Here is a 19,433-nt window from a genome sequence, read left to right as displayed (position 1 = left end):
GGAAAAACTGTGGGAGTAGAAACGCAGAAGAACAACATATGATTGATCATATAGTTTGATGGGGATATGATTGGGGATGTTGACTTTAAATGATCACTGTGTTGCAAATATTGATAATATCAAAATAGGTTTTGATAAATGATACATGTAAAATTCAGTGGAATTGCTCGTTGGCTCTGGGAGGGGGGAATGATGAGGGGAGGGAAAGAACATGAATCGTAACCATGGAAAAATATTCTAAATTAATTAAATTAAAAAATTTAAAAAATTTAGTTTACACAGAGCCTCATGCTTTTATATCAAGGACACATTCTCCAAGAATGATTATTAGTTACTGCTCATGATATGAACTAAATAACATCAACAACAAATAAATACATTATGTTTTAATAGAAAAGTTTTTATATTAGTGCAAAATGTTATCTTTGAGTTAGCTTCTGGACTACTGATTCATTAGAGAAGGATCAGTATTAACTTTAAAAAATATTAATGAGGAAAGACATGGTGCATAATTGAAACAATCCAACCCAGAACTAAAGGAGAAAATTACAATTAGAAAACAGAAATATCACAACAAAGAGATCAAAACAGGCAACAAAGTGCCTTTATTGGTAAACATCTGCCTTGCTAAAAATGTAATGAGATGACTGGCCAAGGCTAACATTAAGTTAGAATTATAAGCTTCATGTAAAACTTTATGAAGGATGTTAAAAGTTTACAAGCAATTTTGGCTCAGAAAGCAGAATAAGATAAATGGTTGGTAATAACATTTTATTGGCAAGGCAGTGAGATGCTTGATTTAACAGTCTCTAAAGAATTAAAAATGAATATCACATGGAGGACAATGTGATATGGTCTGAGCAGGTAGGTATGAACAGGCAATAACATATAACCAAAGATCAACCATAAAGAATAAAAGGAATAAAAGATGTCATAAAGGTATTATATAACATGGAGAAGAGATGGTCTAGTTATGTTGCTAGGGTGAAGGATAACTACATAGTCACAGTATTCCAGTGGTCCCATTTTGATACCAGAAGAAAATGAAGAGGACGTGCAGGAAATTGGGTAGACATCCTTTGAATGTGAAGGAGGACATATATAAGAGCTGTATAGGATGGGAAGATAGGGATGGCATGCAATTGTTGGGGTGGACTTCCAAACTAATGAAACCATAAATCCATTTGAGAATGGGAGTACCATACTACTATGTTTAGATTTAACTCATGTCATCACCATGAAATAAGCAGGTGAGAGGAAAAAAAAAGTACTTCTGGCTCTTACTCAAATTTACTATTCTAATTCCTGCTGTCAGACACATTTTCTTCATCTTTGATTGAGAATTTTTATCATAAGCAAGTAGGTGGTACCCTGGATCACTATGATTATTAATAATGTTCTTTCAAGGTTCTGTTTAGGTCTGCCTACTTTGTGAAACCTTTACTGATTCTCTCCATTTACTAATGGGCTCTGGCTCCTCAAATTACTTTATATATGCGTATCTACATGCATGTCATATATACCTGTAGGACAGAAGCCCCTTGAGGGCAAAGACTTTCCTGTCTTGCATTTAATAGGCATTACATATTTTTAAAATTAAGTCTAGGGATTTTGCACAGAGCTGGCTCTATTTTCTCAATATTACAGAAAATAGCAAATTCTGCTTACATTATTTTTTTCAGGTCACATGATGTCTTTGATCAACACAAAACATCTACTTCCTTGAGGTCATGTCACTATTTCTTTTTAGCCAATATATTAATTTTTGAATTGTTGTATTACTGAGATCAGAAAACTTAACATTGTGAGAATTTGCTACCCTTTTCTATGCCAGTAAAAAAAGATTTAAACGTGGGTCTTTTGATTACAAAGCCAGCACTCATTCCACCATACCATACTGGATTCTAGGCCTGCCACTTACTGCCTGTGCTCAGACAAATTGAATAATGTGACTATGGTATACAAAGCAGAAATGGAAGAACTAGGACTTGAACTTCTAAGTTAGTCTTCTTTCTACTATACCATTATGGTATAGCAGACTGAAGTGCAAGAATGACTGAAAACACTTAAGTAGATTTTAATGTGCTACCTGCAGGAGCCTCATTACTTAGAATAATGCCACTAACCTCATAATGATTACCCTGAATCAACTGATAATGACTCATCCATCCTCTGGCCTCCAAATACTATCCCCAAGCACATTGTTTCTTTTTGTCTAGCTCTAACCTCTCTTCTGAGTGCCAGGAATCTCCAATTATCAACTGGCATTTCCACCTAACATACAAAATCAAGCTTTTTTCCCCCTCTAAACCAGCTGCCTTCTTCTGACTTATTTCTACCACTGGGACCATCATTTTCATCATTTTATCCAGTCTTCCATGTCTGTTTTAAAACTTGCTTTTATTTGTTTGTTTTTAACTCATACCTTATGTCTTAAAATCAATACTAAGTATTGGTTCCAAGGTAGAAGAGCAGTAAGAGGTAGACAATTGGAGTTAAGGAACTTGTCACATAGCTAGGAAGTATCTGAGGTCACATTTGAATCCAGCGCCCCTCTGGGCCTAGATTTCTAACCATTGAGCCACTTAGTGGGTCCTTGATATTGTCTTGGATTCTCTTTCACATCTCATGTCCATGTGATTTCCAATAAAAATAATAAAACTATAAATAACTGATATTAATATAGCACTTTCAGCCTTTAAAAGTGCTTCACATGCATCATCTCATTTGACATGCGTAATTAACCTTGTATAGAAAATGCTACAGATATTGTTACCCTGGCTCTTAAAAATATTGACAATGAGGCTTGGAAGTTGAAATGACATGTCCCTTGGTGACTGAGCAAACAAAGTGTACACACTTTAAGGTTTTAAGTGCCTTTCAAATACAACAACCCCATAAAGTGAGTCACACCAAAACTGTTGTTAGCATTTGAAAAGATGAGGATAGTTAGTTATCCTCATGGTGCCTTGCCCTTATATACTGTAAATGAGGAAAAATGGAAGAGCAGTGGAGAGAGGGAGCAAGAGCATTCAGGGAAAAAGAACTGAGAGCTGAGAGGATTCTGACTAACTGATTCACTTTCACCTTTGGAAGGAAACTGAAAGGAGTTTTTTTCCTGAGGGTCAGAGGAAATCTGAAAAGACAGGAGGGAGAAAGAACTTGATTTCCTACTTGCAGAAGACTTGTCTTCAGCCAGAAATCCTTCACAACCCCCCTTGACTTGACTTGACTGCAGCTACCCAAGACTGGGAGGGAGTTCAGCTGGACTCTTTGGTCAGAGCCCATCTGCCCTCTCTCTGTGGTTCTTCCCCTTTTGCTTTTCTTTGGATAGATTATAGAGATTTAGGTTTAAGTTATTGTAGTGTAGAGATATAAGAAAGAATCTGTTGGGAAAAGGCTGGAGCCACAGAAGCTTCTGGTCTAAAGGACCTCTTGAATTCCAACTACTGTAGAACATAGCTATTAGGGCATTTCCTCACCCTCCATCTTTCTGCCTTATCCCTCCAACCCTTTCATTCCCCATCTCTTCAAATAAACCTTCTAGTTATGTCAGATTTAAGAGTGGTCAAGGTTTTTATGACAAGATAGAGGTTGGGTATATTGTGAACTAGATGAAGGGTGAATCCTGTTTCATTTGTGACAAGCAAAGATCTTGGCTTGTCACAATACTCTATAAGGAAGGGTTTAACAAAACCCTTACTCCTGAAAGGACTGTCTGGGATATAATTTCTTTCCCACATTCAAGATTCAAGGATATAGTTTGTGGAGTATCCTTGAGAAGAGAGGTAGACAGAGTCCTTCTGTCTCTTTCTAAAGTAATCTAAAGCTCTGATGTCAGCTAACCTTGAGGAAGAGAGAGATACTGGCATCTTGCTGTTCAATCTTTCAGTTTTCCCCACATCCCTTTCCTTCATATTTCCCTTTAACCTCTCACTGGAGAAACACATCCATCTAGTGGGTCAAACCCTGTTCACCCCTCTCCAATATTAAGAGAGGAGATCAGAGAGACTCTCCTTCATTTCTCCTCTTTTACAATACAGAGTACATATTGCAGGCTGGACTAGACTTTCAATGCTCTTTTCACTATGTCATGCTGATTATCACATCCCTTCAATTTTATCTCTACAGTATCTCTTCACAACCACCTCCTCCTTTTTTTTCTGCCTTTCCCCTTGTGTAGATAATAATTACTATTCATGCATACCACTATAACAGTCTTCTACCCTTCAATCAATCCTTCATTCCTCCAATGAATTCCTCAAACTGAAAGTATCACTTCTCTGCTCAAAAAAATTATAAACAGCTTGGGTAAAAGTTCACTCTTTCCTGGCATCCAAAGCATCTAACATTACTCTGACTTGTCAACCTTATCTAGTACTGGTCAAAATGGTTATTCTTGTAACATAATTTTAAGGCAACTTTTTCATTAGTATCAAAGGAACCCACCTACCATTATATTATCTCCTGAATTCCTAACCATCATTTAAAAATGAAATTAAATGCCAATTCTTCCATTAAGTTTTTCATAATTCCCAAGTATTGTAAGAAACCTTTCCTCTGGGATCTCACATAAGTAGCAATTTGCATAAATCTTTAATGCATGTATGATTTCATATAATAAATTTTTTTTTTGTTATACCTTCCTGAATGTCTAAGGACCAAAATGTTGAATGATCCCTGACTTACCAAAACTGTACTTCCCCAAATACATTGTCAACACAGATTTGGGGAGATAGTTTATTGATTCATAGATGTAGAGATGAAAGATATCTCAGATGTCATCTAGTCTAACTCTATTTCATAGGTGAGCCAACTAAGGTTCAGATATGTTAAGTGAGTTGCCCAAGGTCACACAGATATTCAGTGCCCATCTGCAAGCACTGCACAATGAAGTGGATGATAAATACATGCTTGTTCAACTGAGGTGTATATTTGCCAGAATGATACTTTAAAGCAGGTAGGGCAAATATTTGCTTAGAAAACAGGCTCTGCGAAGTTTCCAGTCTTTACTCAGAGGTCTGTAGATAAGATTTCAAGGAGTCCATGAACTTAGATTGGGGAAAAAGACCTCTTTATTTTCACTAACCCCTCATTAAAATTGAGCAGTTCCTCCAATTATTTAAAAGTATTGTATTATTTAGAAGAGGCATTGCTGGGGGCAGCTGGGTAGCTCAGTGGATTGAGAGCCAGGCCTAGAGATGGGAGGTCCTAGGTTCAAATCTGACCTCAGCCACATCCTAGCTGTGTGACCCTGGGCAAGTCACTTGACCCCCATTGCCTAGCCCTTACCACTCTTCTGCCTTGGAGCCAATACATAGTATTGATTCCAAGATGGAAGGTAAAGGTTTTAAAAAAAAAAAAGAAGAAGAGGCATTGCTAAGCTTCACCTGATTGGCAAAGGGATGGTATAGGGAAAAAAAGATTAAGAACCCTTGATTTAGGGCCATTGGAGTTAGAGCCCGAACTACCTACTCGTAACCGTTTTATTTCTCCAACTCAGAGTCAGTAGAAACTCAAGAGACATCAAATGTCCAGTGTATTGCTCTAGGGTGGTGGTACGTAGAAAACATGTCAAAATCAGATTAATTAAAATTAGACAATTGGTCTCTTGCCATGTTTAACTATAATACTTTGCTTCTGGAGTTAAAAAAAATTTTTTAAAGCATCATTGTTAAAGAAAAACAAACTTAAAAAAATTCTCCTCCCTCCATCATACCTACCTACCCTCCCCCACCAAGCATTTGTGTACACACACCATATATACACATACACACTACATGCATAAATAAATGCATACAACATACACAGGAAGCATATACCTACCACATATACACATCATCCATACACATTCATGCAATGCTTAATACACAGGATAGATATATACTCATATATCCATACAGGTATACATGTATGCCACATAAACATACAGCCTATGCACATGCATGCTTACACTCCAAATGCACATAGCACATAATAACACACACACACTATACTTGTGTATGCATACATAACAAAAATACACATGTACACCATACAGTCACATATATACACATAACTTACACACTTCATACACAGCACACATGATATAGGATCACAAGTTTATAGTACATGAATGCACATCCACACTATATACATAGACTACAAAATCACACAAACCACACGTATAAATGTATATATACATAGTTACATGCACATACAACTACACACATCCACATATACAGGTATGCTAGTCAAACACATTAATACACACTACAAACAGAGGCACATGCATTACCGTTTAGCCCAGTCCAACTCTTCCTGACTACTTCCTGGACCTTACTGTTCGTGATTTTTTTTTGGACAAAGATACAAAAGTGGTTTGTCATTTTCTTCCCGGGTGGATTTAGGCAAACGGTAAGTGACTAGTGTGAGGCCGCATTTGAACTCTGGTCTTTCCTACTCCAGGTCCAAGCTCTATCCACGGAGTCACCTGGCTGCCTACACCTGCATGTACAATATACACATGGTCCCAGTCATATACGCTCACCGCATGCACACATACACAATACATTCAGCCACGCAGACACCACCTCCATATCCACTTCTACACACACTTTTCCTTCTCTGCTGCTAGCTCCGCGCTCCCCGACACCTCGTCTCAAAGCTCCAGGCCCGCGCCTTTGCTCCCTACCACCCCAGGAGCAGTCACCTGGCAAGGCCATGGCCTGGGCGGGAGCAGCCTCTAGGTCCCCACTCGCGCGATCGCCGCCGTCAACTTTACTCAGGAGACGCGGCTTCCGGTAGCTCTGGCGGGGTAGGCAATCCGCTCTCAGCTTCCCCTCTCTTGCCTCCGCCTCCCCTTACAGGAGGGAGTCCCAAGGTAGACAAGAGAACGCAGCAGGCTCAGTTGCAGTTTCCGGGCGGAGGCAGAGGACAGAGCACTAGTCGCCCAAACCATTTCTGACATATCTTGAGGAGGGGGGGAAAGGGGTAGGTCTTCCCAGTCACTAGCCAAAGAGTGACTTAAAGTAAAAGATAATTTCTTGCGAGCTTCGGCAATTAAGTTAATATTAATTTCTAGGGGATAATCAGGCGGCTGTATTCGCTGTATACCAAAGCATTTCTGCAGAAGTCGAAGAATTAGTCTCTACTCCACCCCCCGCAAGGAGCGGTGCCCGGGACCAGGAGCAGTATGGCAGCCTCCTTACTCCGTTAGTACCTCGCGAGGCTGTCTGTGGGAGAGGACCTGCAGTTGGGGTTGTATCTTGAGCCGCTTCTAATTGCCAGGCAGAGCCCACTGGGTTTTCCCTTCGCCGGGAGGCGCAGACGGCAGACCGAGCGCCCTCGAACCTCGTAAAGCACTGAGAAGGTGAGAAGGGACTTTTCCCTTCCCCCGATAGCCCGCAAGGATGAGCAATATTTACATCCAGGAGCCGCCTACCAACGGAAAGGTGAGAGCGCGGGGAGGGGGTGGGGTTATGGAGTTGGGGTCCTCCAACGCTTTCCTGCTGGGGGAGGGGGTCAGGAGGTGGGGCGCGTGGGGTGCAATTCAGAGAACGTCGGCCGGGCTTAATGGGGGTGGGGTTATGGGGTTGGGGTCATCCAACGCTTTCTTGCTGGGGGAGGGGGTCAGGAGGTGGGGCGCGCGGGGTGCAATTCAGAGAACGTCGGCCGGGCTTAGAGGCGGGGTACCTGGTTTCGAATCCCCCCTTCTGTCATTTACTAGCAGTGCAACTTTGGAGAAATCACTTAACTTTTCTGGGCCTCAGTTTCCTTTTCTGTAAAATAACGAAGTTGAATTAGATGATTGCTAAAGACCTTTTCTGATCCAAGTGTTTTAATCTCAAGGACGGAAGGGGGTCACAGTATCCATCATCCACACTCTGAGAACTCAAGCTGGAAAAGGTGCTCAGATTTTAAAGTGGGCTGTCGACTTTCTCGTTCCTCTCTCATTCCCTCTCTGATTTTGCAGCCCTTTCCTGGACTTTCCTGGAAAGAGCGGATTCAGAACCCATTCACGAACCCTTCCATTGTTCTGGTGAAATCTGTGGACTTTTTCTCAGAATAGTTTTGAATATTTGTAAAAAATACAAAATTTCAGCTAGAGTTTAGTGGGGAAAAAAAAGATGTAATTTTTTTCCCCTTCTAAGTTTATAAATCCCACCACCCCCGAATCTATCCATCCCCGCTATCTGTAAACCCCAAGGTTTAAAGAAACCTTGCATCAACAAAAGTCCAATCAAGTATTTAAGTGGCCACTAATGTTTCATATGAAGGGCAACTAGGTGTCACCATAGTGCACACAGCACCAGGCCTGGAGACAGGAACACCTGAGTTCAAATTTGACCTCAGACACTCACTAGTTGTGTGGCCAGTTTTACCTCCATTTTCTGATCTGTAAAATGAAGAAGAAGGGAGAAGGAAATTGCAAACAACTCCGGTATCTTTAGAAGACCTCAAATGAGATTACAGTCAGACATAACTGACCAGCAAACGTTCCAGATGCTGGAGGTAAAAGGAGGACCTTTGATACAATCTAGTCCAACCTCATCCATTTGTCCATATGAAAAAGGAGACAATGAAGTGATTTGATTAAGGTCACATAGCTAGTAAACTGTTAGTCATTTATGACTAGATGGGGCCTAGATTATGGAGGGCTAAACAGACCATTTTTTAAAATACAGTTAAATAGTTAAATTTGTTAAATAGTCCTGGAGGCATGGGAGTTCTATTGTAAAGACCAAATGAGATAATATATAAAGTTCTTTCCAAATCTGAAAGCATTATATAAATGTTAGCTATTATTTGTAAAATTTGTAAAATATATTAGATAATATATATCTTAGAGAGCACTTCTAAAAATAAATTATAAAGTGTTATAAAATATGAGAGAATGTGAATTTGTATTTCTCCATGAGTAGTGAAGTATATCTTTGTACTAGCATAAATTCTGAATCAGTAGAGTCCAAATTAATTAATTTTTCTGGAAATGTAAATGAATACATTAGTTTTTTAATCAGTCCAAAAGTTATTTCTGAGAACTGTCTTAGAACAATAATATATAATAAATAATAACTGCATATTTTAAGTTTTATTGACTACAACAATAAAAGCAAAACTTTCTAATTTTTATTATAAAATGGAGCAAAGACATATAAGCTCCTTGAGGCCCCAGATTGTCATGTTTTATATTTGTATTCATATTGTGCTAGACTATGCTTTGCATATGGTAGGTACTTGATAAATATTTGTTAAATGAATGAATTATTGAATGAATGCATGGTTATATTGATCAGAGTGATTATAATACTGAACCAAATTCATACTTTTATTTAGTCATAATTTAATCTAATCTCTCAATTTTTCCCCTAGGTTTTATTGAAAACAACAGGTGGTGATATTGACATAGAACTATGGTCAAAAGAAGCTCCAAAAGCATGTAGAAATTTCATTCAACTTTGTATGGAAGGTAATAGTTACACAAATTTTTTCTATAGGAAAAATTAATAATCATTAATTTAGAAAATGAATTTTCGTTTTTTTTTTGTGTTTTACTTGCTAAACTGTAAACTCTTTGAGAACAGGGCCTATGTCTTGGCTAAACTTATCATATTCCCCAGAGCCTAGTTTAATATTTTACCCAAAGTAGAATGCTTAATAAATGTCAAATTTCAGTTTTTATTCTGATGCAGAGATGAGCCTTTTATAAAGGACTCTTTTTCCTAGGCAGTCTCAAATTTAAGAATAAATTTATTTCTCCCAAGTTTTTTTGTGGAAAAGCCAAGCCATTGCTCAGCCTTCAGAAGACATTTTCCTGAAGAATATTATTACTTGCTATTAAATTTTCAGGCATGTCCACAAAAAAACCCCATTATATCCAATCTATAATATTGTACTAATAGTGTCAAGATATGTTGTTTCACTGAGGTTGATTGGAGATGAAAGAAACAGCAGGCAAAGAGACCAATTAACAGACTATTTCAACAATCTAGGAAAGAAGTGACAAGAGTCTGAATTGTGGTGGTGGCTCTAATGTGGAGAGAAAGAATGTTGTAGAAGTAGAATTGATAAGGCTTCACAGCTGATTGACTGTGTTTTGAGGAAGTCAGAGATAACTCTGAGACATGAATCTAAATGACTCGAAGGATGATTTTTTTCTTCATTAGAAATAAGCAAGTATAATGTGTTTTGTTTGGAACAGATTGAGTTTCAATTGCATATGGGACATCCAAGTGTTATCTCATAAACACATGGTGTTATAGGAATGAAGTTCATGAGAAAGAGTAGAAATTCCAAAATGGTGGTCCAAAAAAAATTATTAGGTCTCTTCCCTGAGTTGACTTCCTTTTGCCTCTAGGATAAAATGCAAATTAACTCCTCTGCTTGGTATTGGAAGACCTTCACCTTCTACCTTTCCAACCTTATTTCACTTTATAAATTCTGGTGGCTAGCTAAACTGGTTTCCTTGATGCTTCTCATACTCTGTGTTCCCTCTCCCGTCTCTATGCCTTTGATATGCTGTTGTATATATGTGTCATGCCATCTTTCTTTACCTCATCCTCCTAGAAATCCTCTGATCAGTTTGAAAGCTATATCCTTTAGGAAACCTTTCTTGATGTCAGGAAAACTTTCTACCAAGTAGAGTTATCCCAAAGTGAAAAGGACTGCCTTGGGAAGTGAGGGGTTCCTCTTTAAAGGTCTTCAAACAGAGGCTGGGGGACTACTTGTTGGAAATGTTTTAGAATGTAGAGATTCCTTTTTGTGTTGTCAAGATGGAAATATAGAAATCCCCAGTTTACTTAGTTTAATGGTATAAACTCCAGGTTTTGACCTTGCCATAGGAGAGGTTTCCCCCTGAGGGAAGGTCCCACTTCTCCAGACAAATAAACATCCACTTCAGGTGGGAGTCAGATCCCCTCTGAATTCAAGTAGCTCTTTTGTCTCCAGAAGCCTTTGCCCATATATCACACCCTTCCCTCAGGGGGAAACCTCTCCTATGGCAAAGTCAAAATCTGGGGTTTATACCCTTAAACTAAGTAAACTGGGGATTTCTATATTTCCATGTTGACATCATGGATTAGATTAGATGATCATTGAAGTTTCTACTAACTTTGAAATTCTGTGATTTTGTGATGCCTCTAGTTGTTCTCTTCAAACTATCTTGGGTTTTATCCCCATAGTAGAATATTTGCTTCTGTTTTGTCTTTTTACTTCCAACCTAGAATGGTACCAGATATATAAATGCTACATAAACACTTACTGAGTGAAAGTTGAAAAATATTGTAGAAAGGAATATCAACAGAATCTAATGAAAGTATCAAAATCCACAAACAAAAACAATAAAACTAAAATTAGAAGGCAAGCAAGAAATTGGTGGGGAAATTTTATAGCAAGTTTCTCTGATTAAGGTCTCATTTCTCAAATATATAGAGAAGTGATCCATAAGTACAAAATAAGATCCATTTTTCTATTGATAAATGGTCAAAGGATGTGAATTTCAAAAGAATTCAAAACTCAATAGTCATATTAAAAATGCTTTAAATCCCTAATAGTAAGAGAAATGCAAATTAAAATAGCTCTGATGTACTATCTTTCATCTTTCAGATTAATTAATATGACAGAAAGGGAAAATGAAAAATGCTGGAGAGGTTATTGAAAAATAGGTATACTAATACACAATTGGTGGAGTTGTGACCAAGTCCAATCATTTTAGAGAATGATTTGGAACTATGCCCAGAGGACTAGAAAACTGCATACCCTTTGACTCAATAATACCATTATTAGATATCTATCCCAAAGTGATTTAATAAAGAGGCAAAGGACCCATATGTGCAAAAATATTTGTTTATTTTGTTTATTGTTTATCTTCTGTGTTTCTATTCCCACAGTTTTTCCTCTGAATGTGGATAGTGTTTTTGCTCATAGATTGCTCCAAGTTGTTCAGACTGCTGCATTGTCACTACTGGAGAAGTTCATTACATTTGATTTTACAACAGTGTATCAGTTTCTGTGTACAATGTTCTCCTGGTTCTGCTCCTTTCGTTCTGCATCACTTCTTGGAGTTTGTTCCAGTTCCCATGGAATTCCTCCACTTTATTATTCCTTTGGGCACAACATCACCAACATATATCACAATTTGTTCAGCCATTCTCCAGTTTTTGGCCACCACAAAGAGCACAGCTATGAATATTCTTGTACAAGTCTTTTTCCTTATTACCTCTTTGGGGTACACATCCAGCAGTGCTATGGCTGGATCAAAGGGCAGACAGTCTTTTAGCGCTCTTTGAGCATAGTTCCAAATTACCCTCTAGAATGGTTGGATTAATTCACAACTCCACCAGCAATGCATTAATGTCCCGACTTTGCCACATCCCCTACACCATTCATTACTTTCCTTTGCTGTCATGTTAGCAAATCTGCTAGGTGTGAGGTGATACCTCAGTGTTGTTTTGATTTGCATCTCTCTGATTATAAGAGATTTAGAACACTTTTTCATGTGCTTATTAGTAGTTTTGATTTCTTTAATTGAAAATTGCCTATTCATGTTCCTTGCCCATTGTAGCCTCCCGGCCTGCGAGAGGCTGCAAGGGGTGAAAGAGAGGATAGAGATAGAGTAGAAGTATTGATCCCGCGAAGGGCGTGAACGAGCCGACTTTAGAGATGTGAATAACCGAGTCAGTAGACAAATATTATTTGTATGAGCCACAGCTAAGCTCCGACCACTGAGTGTGACTATTCAGGCTAAAACCACCCAATGATCTCAACTTAACACCATACTGGTCAGAGGATAAAGCTAGCTCAGATGGAAAGGAGATCAGAAACTACAGGAGGTAGATAATGCTAGGTAGCATTAGGAGAAAGAGCGGAAGTAAGGCAGGCCTGGCCTAAAGGCCAGGCCTTAGTGAGAAAGACAGAGAAGAGAGAGAGAGAGAGAGAGACAGGCAGGGGAGAAGATCTTCAAGTGGGGGGAGCTTGCTGGGGCTCGTTTATTTATAGTCTTGACAGCTCAATACATATTGAACAGTTATATGATACCTCAATACATATGGATGAGTTACCTGGGGTATTCCCATTGGATAATGCAACTTATGACAAGGTGAAGGTGGGGTTATTATCCCCGGGAGAGTGAGACAAAGGAAAGCCAGGTTTCGCGCCTAAACTTCAGCCACGCTGGCAATAAAATTTATTGCCATGCACAGGATGGCCATGAGCTCACTCACATTCCTTGTCTCTCCAGAATGCCTATGGTCTGGACTGCTACATCTCCCCCTTTTTGTTTGACACACAAATGAATAGAGTAATATCAAGATGTAACTCAACACACGCTAAATATAAACACACTGGTGCACAATCATAATAATTCAAAGTGAGAAAATCAAACCAGATTATAAAACTCAAATATAAAAATCAAGTGTGAACTTTCTTTCTAAGTGCTTAACAAAATAATGATATAAGATATAAAAATGTCAAAAAGAAAAAATAATTTCCATAACACTGATCCTGGTTTCATGAGGTAGAAGTTCTCTGTCTGACAAGATAGGTGCTTCAGTTAACCACGTCACTCTTCACCAGTCAGAACCATGAGAAGCTGTCAGATCTCATCATGATTAGCAAAACTGACCTCCTCTGGACCCGAAGGATAAATGCTTTCCTTCTCTTGAACTGATTCTGCATCTTTGGGATCTATTCGCTCTCACTGCCAGATGCCTGCCACCTAAGAAACTGGTTGGTAGGACGATGCCAGGACATCCAGTGACTGAGGGCGTCAGTGCACCATGTCTCTGCATTCCCCAACCTCAAGCATCCATTTCACATGGAAAATGCATCACCGTGGCTTAGGCTGTCTGGTCCATAATGAAAGATTCGTCATGATTCCCGTTGCATGCAATCAGACATCACTCTCCAGAATGGTCAACTGAAAATTAACAATTTCTGTCATGTTCTCATGTTTACTGACCGTAAGGTGACTGTAATTCTAGAAATCTTGGCACCTTCATAATTTGGATCAGAGCATTAACAGTACCTTCTTTATACTCAAAGTTCTGGCCTTAATAGTGTAAAAGAAAAAATCAAGGTTGATCAATCAAAAGTGACTTTAAAAAGTGTCCTCTAAAATATAAATACTGATCTTAGAGCAAAATACTGATCTCTGTAAGATTTCTTAGAAATACTGATCTGTATAAGATTCCTCTCCCTTTTCTTTTTGATTGTGTGGTGGGAGAGATCCCTTTAAAGAAAAAAAAAAAAACATCCTCTCTGAACAATTCAGGAGGGACAGACATGTGACATAGCAAACATGCCTTCATCTTCTCAGTATATAGCAAAGATTGGAATGTAAAATATCATGATACTCTGGTCTTTCATGGAACGGTCGTGTTCAATTCAACATTTTCAGGCACCAATTGCCTAGTGTGATAAGACCGTGCCAATTCTGGCAGTATGCCTTGAATGTAGGCTCTGTTTTTACAGCTTCTGCTGCAAAGTATAATCAAACCCATAGCCAATAATATGAATAAAATGATAGTACCAATGCTGGTTAAGTTAGCTCTACCAAACCAATTTTGGGGATCTAGGGAAGATAAAGTTGCTTCCCAATTTGCAGCTATGTTTGCAGCTTCATTCTCATATACAATTTGGTCTAATTTGTTGATCTGCTGTTGCAATTTAATAATGTCCAAGGTGCTGTTATGGCTTCCCCAAGCACCCTTGATGTGCTGAACGACCAGTTGCCATTCATATGACACATTATCATATGGCAACGGAGTAATACAATAACCCATTTGATTGTAATGACAGGGATAAGTAATCCTTGTGTGTAAAGCTTCAACCTCTTTACCTAACCAAAACACAGCATCTTTTAAACTGTCCAGCTCATCTCTGTAAGCTAAGTCAATACTCTGCTGAGTGTGCCATAATTTGGAAGAGTTAGACACCACTTCCTGTATGAACTCATGGTTCTGGATAGAGGAAGTTAATGCCAATGTTGCCGTGGTTAGTGATGTGATCATGGCAATTACTGAGACTACGGCTCCTATAATCTCCAAGACCATTCTCTTGGACCTATGTATAACCATGTTAAATGCCTTTTGAATGATGTGCACAGTAGGCGCAGATGCCCACGTCTCTGTCAAGTCGACAGGTACCCACATTAAAGGTGGATGATACATGATAGCAACATATGAATCTTGGTTTTTAGGACTAAGGCATTGATGTAGGCGGCATTTTGTGCAGTTGATCTCATATAGACCTTGGTCATTTTTAAAAATTCGAAGGCTGTTACCTACTAGCATTACATAAGGAGCAAAAACACATGCTGTGACATTGATGTGACTGTCATACTCAAGATCAAGTCCTGAGTTCTTCACCTTGACCTTAAACTTGTATATCGGCTGCGTGGCAGCCACTATCTTCCACTGCGTGTTCTGTATTGGACCTGCTTCAATAGCAAGTCTAGAACCAGCCATGTCTACTTCTAGTAAGTCCTCAATTTTCTGAAAATTCTGACATGGCATGTGCCATTTCTCATAGTCAGTGTATTTGCCTAATCGCGTCAGTTGTTCAGAGCGACCACAACGTAACCTGGGTGCCCAATTGTAGATGTTAAAGTCTGTGGTTGCCGGCATCTTAACCTTTCTGGGAACTCGGACAGAGCAATCTGTCCATGGCAACTCCTTTTGTACCGTACCTATCTGATTTGGACATAGGTACTTGTTAGCAGGGTGTTTAGATTGGAACGTCTTACTTGCTAACTCATCTCCCATTCCTATCACACCCATGCCAACCCCTACATAACTGTCATCAGTGGCATTTTTGACAATCCACGCTTGATGTCTGCGTGGTACACAGAAAGAATTACCAATAAACGAATTTCTAAAAGACATACAAAATGGAGGATACACAGTAGATCCTGAATAATTGTACAGAGCCCCTTCAGACTCTAGAGGAACACGTTTGGCTAGAATAGGGTGTGGTAGCCAGTCCGTGTTGTTAACATATACCAGAGGGGGCTTGTCCCTCCAAGTTAACATTCTCAAAATAGGAGGTTTGGGCACGATGGACCAGTAGACTTCAGCATGACAGATGTTCAGCAAAGTCAAAATAGTGAATGTCATCAGAGTAAATGTAATGTCAGTGTTCAGAGTGTGTGCATTCACCAGTGTTGCCTTCGATCCCGGTGCCCTGCGCTTGACCATCAGGTAGCTGACTGGAGACAGCAGCGATGCTCGTCTGCTTCTCGTCCTGGTCTCGGGCAGCCGGTGCGGTGCTAGACTGGTGAGCCTGTTCCTCTGCTCCCCTTGCATCTGGAAGCCATCCCTTCCACGGTTTGAGGTGCTTACTGGGAGTCCAGATCTCTCCATCATCTGTGGAAACACAAGCATATCCTCGACCCATCGTTATTAGTCTGTTCGGACCTCTGTAATCTTTGTCTCCTGGCAATCTCCAAAAAACCCAGGGCTGCTGCACCGTGTCCATTGTGTCATGACACTCAAAATGCGTCTGCATAGGTGTAGCATTCAGCCCTTCTGGGATGGAGAAATGATTGAGAGTTAAAAGTACCATCCTTAACAATTTGTTAGGAATAATAGGTTTGGGTTTAGAGATGTCACCTACATAAATTGTCAGGTACTCTCCTTTTTGTTTTTGTATCTGGTTCTTGAGAGTCCTGTTAGCTCTCTCCACTATGGCTTGACCAGTGGAGTTACCTGGAATTCCAGTTTTGTGGTTTATATTCCACAGTTTGCAAAATTCTGCAAACCTTTTGCTGGTGTATGCAGTACCATTGTCAGTTTTTATCTGACTTGGAATGCCCAAATGCGCAAATGCTTCCAGCAAGTGTGCAATGACATGAGAAACTTTTTCTCCCGTTTGTGCCGTGGCCCACATGACCCTTGAGTATGTGTCAATTGTCACATGCACATACTTCCACCTTCCAAAAGGAGCATATTGAGTCACATCCATCTGCCAAAGCTGGTTAGCTTTGAGTCCTCGGGGATTAGCTCCTGGGGGAAGAGGTGTAGAGGAGAACTGGGCACATGAGCTGCATTGCTGGATTATCTCCTGTGCCTGTCTTTTAGTAATGTCAAATTGGCATTTAAGAGATTTTGCATTTTGGTGCAATAAAGAATGTGATCTAACTGCATCTTGAAAAGCAGATGCCACTAAGGTATCCACCTTAGCGTTTCCCTCCGAGAGAGGACCAGGGAGGTTAGTATGTGAACGAATATGTGTTATAAAAAATTTGTTCTGCCTCTGCCATATCACCATTTGGGTGGTACGGAACAAGAGATATAACTCTTCATCAGGTACAGGTTTAATCTTTGCTGTTTCCAGCGAATTAACCAAATTAACCACATATAATGAATCACAGATTATATTACAAGCTTGTACTACATCCCTTAGCACACTGCGAACTGCAGCTAATTCAGCTTTTTGTGGAGAGCCATAAGTAGTGTCTAATAACATTGTGCTATCCTGGACTACAGCTCCTGCTCTCCCATGTTTTGATGCATCTGTAAAAACGTTCACAGCATCTACAAGAGGATGCATGGATGTCATTCTTGGAAAAATAATAGGAGTCAATTTTACAAACTGCAGTATCTTATTAGCAGGAATGTGATTATCTATCTGTCCTGTATAATCTGCAAAAGCAATTTGCCATGGCAAAGACTGTGCAAATAAATTCTGAACTTGCTCTCTTGTTATAGGCACATGAATTGTACTAGGATCTATGCCAGTTAACTGTCTTGCCCTTTTTCTGATCTGAGTTATCAGTAAAATGATAAGTTCTAGATAGCTAGTGAGGGATTTAGTTTGTTGATTGGCTAAATGAATCCATTCTATGATGTGTTGGTCCTGATGTAAAGCACCTGTGGGAGTATACCTTGTCTGTAGAACAGACGCTATTAAGGGTAATGATGGATCAATTCTATACAATCTGGCTTTTGACACCGCTTCTTCCACTACCTTTAACTCCTCCTCCGCTTTGGGAGACAGCGTTCTAGGGGATGATAAAGCAGCATCTCCCTTTAAAGTGGCATACAGGTTTTCCAACTGTCCTGTAGAGATTTTTAGAAAAGGTCTGAGCCAATTAATATCACCTAACAATTTCTGGAAGTCGTTCAATGTATTCAGGGAATCTCTACGAATCTCAATTTTCTGTGGTCGGATCTCTTGATCATACACTAGCGTTCCTAGGTACTTGTAAGGGGGCGTGGTTTGAATCTTTTCCTTAGAGATCACCAGATTTGCAGCTGTTAAAGCTTTGGTGGCGTCTGCGAGCAATATCTCCACTTCGCCACTAGATGGCGCTGCTAACAGAATATCATCTACATACTGAAGTATATGGTATTTCGCGTGTTCAAGTCTAACCTTTTCTAATGCATTAGCTACATATGTCTGACACAAACAGCTGCTTACACGAAGCCCTTGTGGAAGGCACAGCCATTCGAATCTTTTGAAAGGAGTACCATAATTTATGGAGGGTACAGAGAATGCAAATCTGTGACAATCTTGTGGGGACAGGCGGATATTGAAAAAACAATCCTTCAAATCTATAACTATCAGCTTCCAGTTTATGGGAATAGGACCCGGGGAAGGTAATCCCGGTTGCCTCGTCCCCATGTCCACTAGCTGTTCATTGATCTTCCTAAGATCATGGACTAGCCTCCACTTCCCTGCCTTCTTTGGCACTAGAAAAATCGGGGTGTTCCAGGGACTGTTTGATTCTCGTATGTGACCTAAGCTCAATTGTTCTTGTATTATGGCCTCTAAATGTACTAATTTCTCCTTAGATATCGGCCATTGGTTAATCCAAATGGGTTTGGAATTTAACCACGTGATAGGGTCAGCGAATAGCGGGGCGATGCTTGCCGCACCCACAAATTCTGTGTGCAGTTTGTCCGATGTGGTCAATGTTATGTTCATTGCGGACATCACCTCTCTGCCCCAAAGAGATTGGGCAATATCTAGTACATAAGGTTTAAATATACCTCTATGTCCTTCACTATCAGACCACGATAAAGTATTCGCTGATTGGAGAATGTGCTCAGGAGTGCCTATGCCTATTAACTTCTGGTGAGGTTCAATGACTTCCCATGATTCTGGCCAATCCGTAGCAGAGATCACCGAGATGTCTGCTCCAGAATCCAGGATGCCTGAGATAACCCTGTCTTCTACAAATAAAGACATTACCATCCTATCCTGAGTCACTTTTTGAGACCAAAACAATCCATGGGCTGTGGAGTCAAGGCTGCTTTTTTGAAGCTTGCTCTTTAGAGAGAAATCAGCTTCAGGGAATATGGTCAGATAGGCTAGATTATTGTCCTTTGAAATGCAAAATGCTGGCTTTGCAGCAGCCAGGATGTGGAGCCCATTGGTCTCCTCATCCTGAAACAATGTAGGAAAGATTTCTAAACCTTTTGCAATGAGGTCAGGGTTGCCTAGTATTAACC

At 39.8% G+C, this 19,433-nt stretch overlaps 2 protein-coding genes across 4 annotated transcripts in view; one reads left to right on the top strand and one right to left on the bottom strand.

Moving 5' to 3' along the window:
- SREK1IP1 (SREK1 interacting protein 1) overlaps positions 1-6,822 on the bottom strand; it is a 51,913-nt gene extending 45,091 nt beyond the window's left edge. Inside the window, exon 1 of one of the 2 annotated variants that reach the window (XM_056824864.1) lies at positions 6,692-6,822. In XM_056824864.1, the coding sequence (XP_056680842.1) occupies positions 6,692-6,704 (13 nt within the window). In that variant the 5' untranslated portion in view covers positions 6,705-6,822. The remainder of the gene's footprint in view (positions 1-6,691) is intronic. The other variant, XM_056824865.1, reaches the window with a different exon arrangement.
- Positions 6,823-7,345: 523 nt separating this feature from the next.
- The window catches only part of CWC27 (CWC27 spliceosome associated cyclophilin), a 356,165-nt gene continuing 344,077 nt past the window's right edge, over positions 7,346-19,433 (top strand). For both annotated transcript variants that reach the window (XM_001366393.4, XM_016431314.2), the window contains exons 1-2: positions 7,346-7,433; positions 9,355-9,451. In XM_001366393.4, the coding sequence (XP_001366430.1) occupies positions 7,392-7,433; positions 9,355-9,451 (139 nt within the window). In that variant the 5' untranslated portion in view covers positions 7,346-7,391. The remainder of the gene's footprint in view (positions 7,434-9,354; positions 9,452-19,433) is intronic.

The sequence above is a fragment of the Monodelphis domestica genome, chromosome 3 (genome assembly GCF_027887165.1).
Source record: "Monodelphis domestica isolate mMonDom1 chromosome 3, mMonDom1.pri, whole genome shotgun sequence".
Taxonomy (NCBI): domain Eukaryota; kingdom Metazoa; phylum Chordata; class Mammalia; order Didelphimorphia; family Didelphidae; genus Monodelphis; species Monodelphis domestica.
The sequence above is the reverse complement of the archived record's forward strand: the minus strand, read 5'-3'. Positions and strand labels throughout refer to the sequence as shown.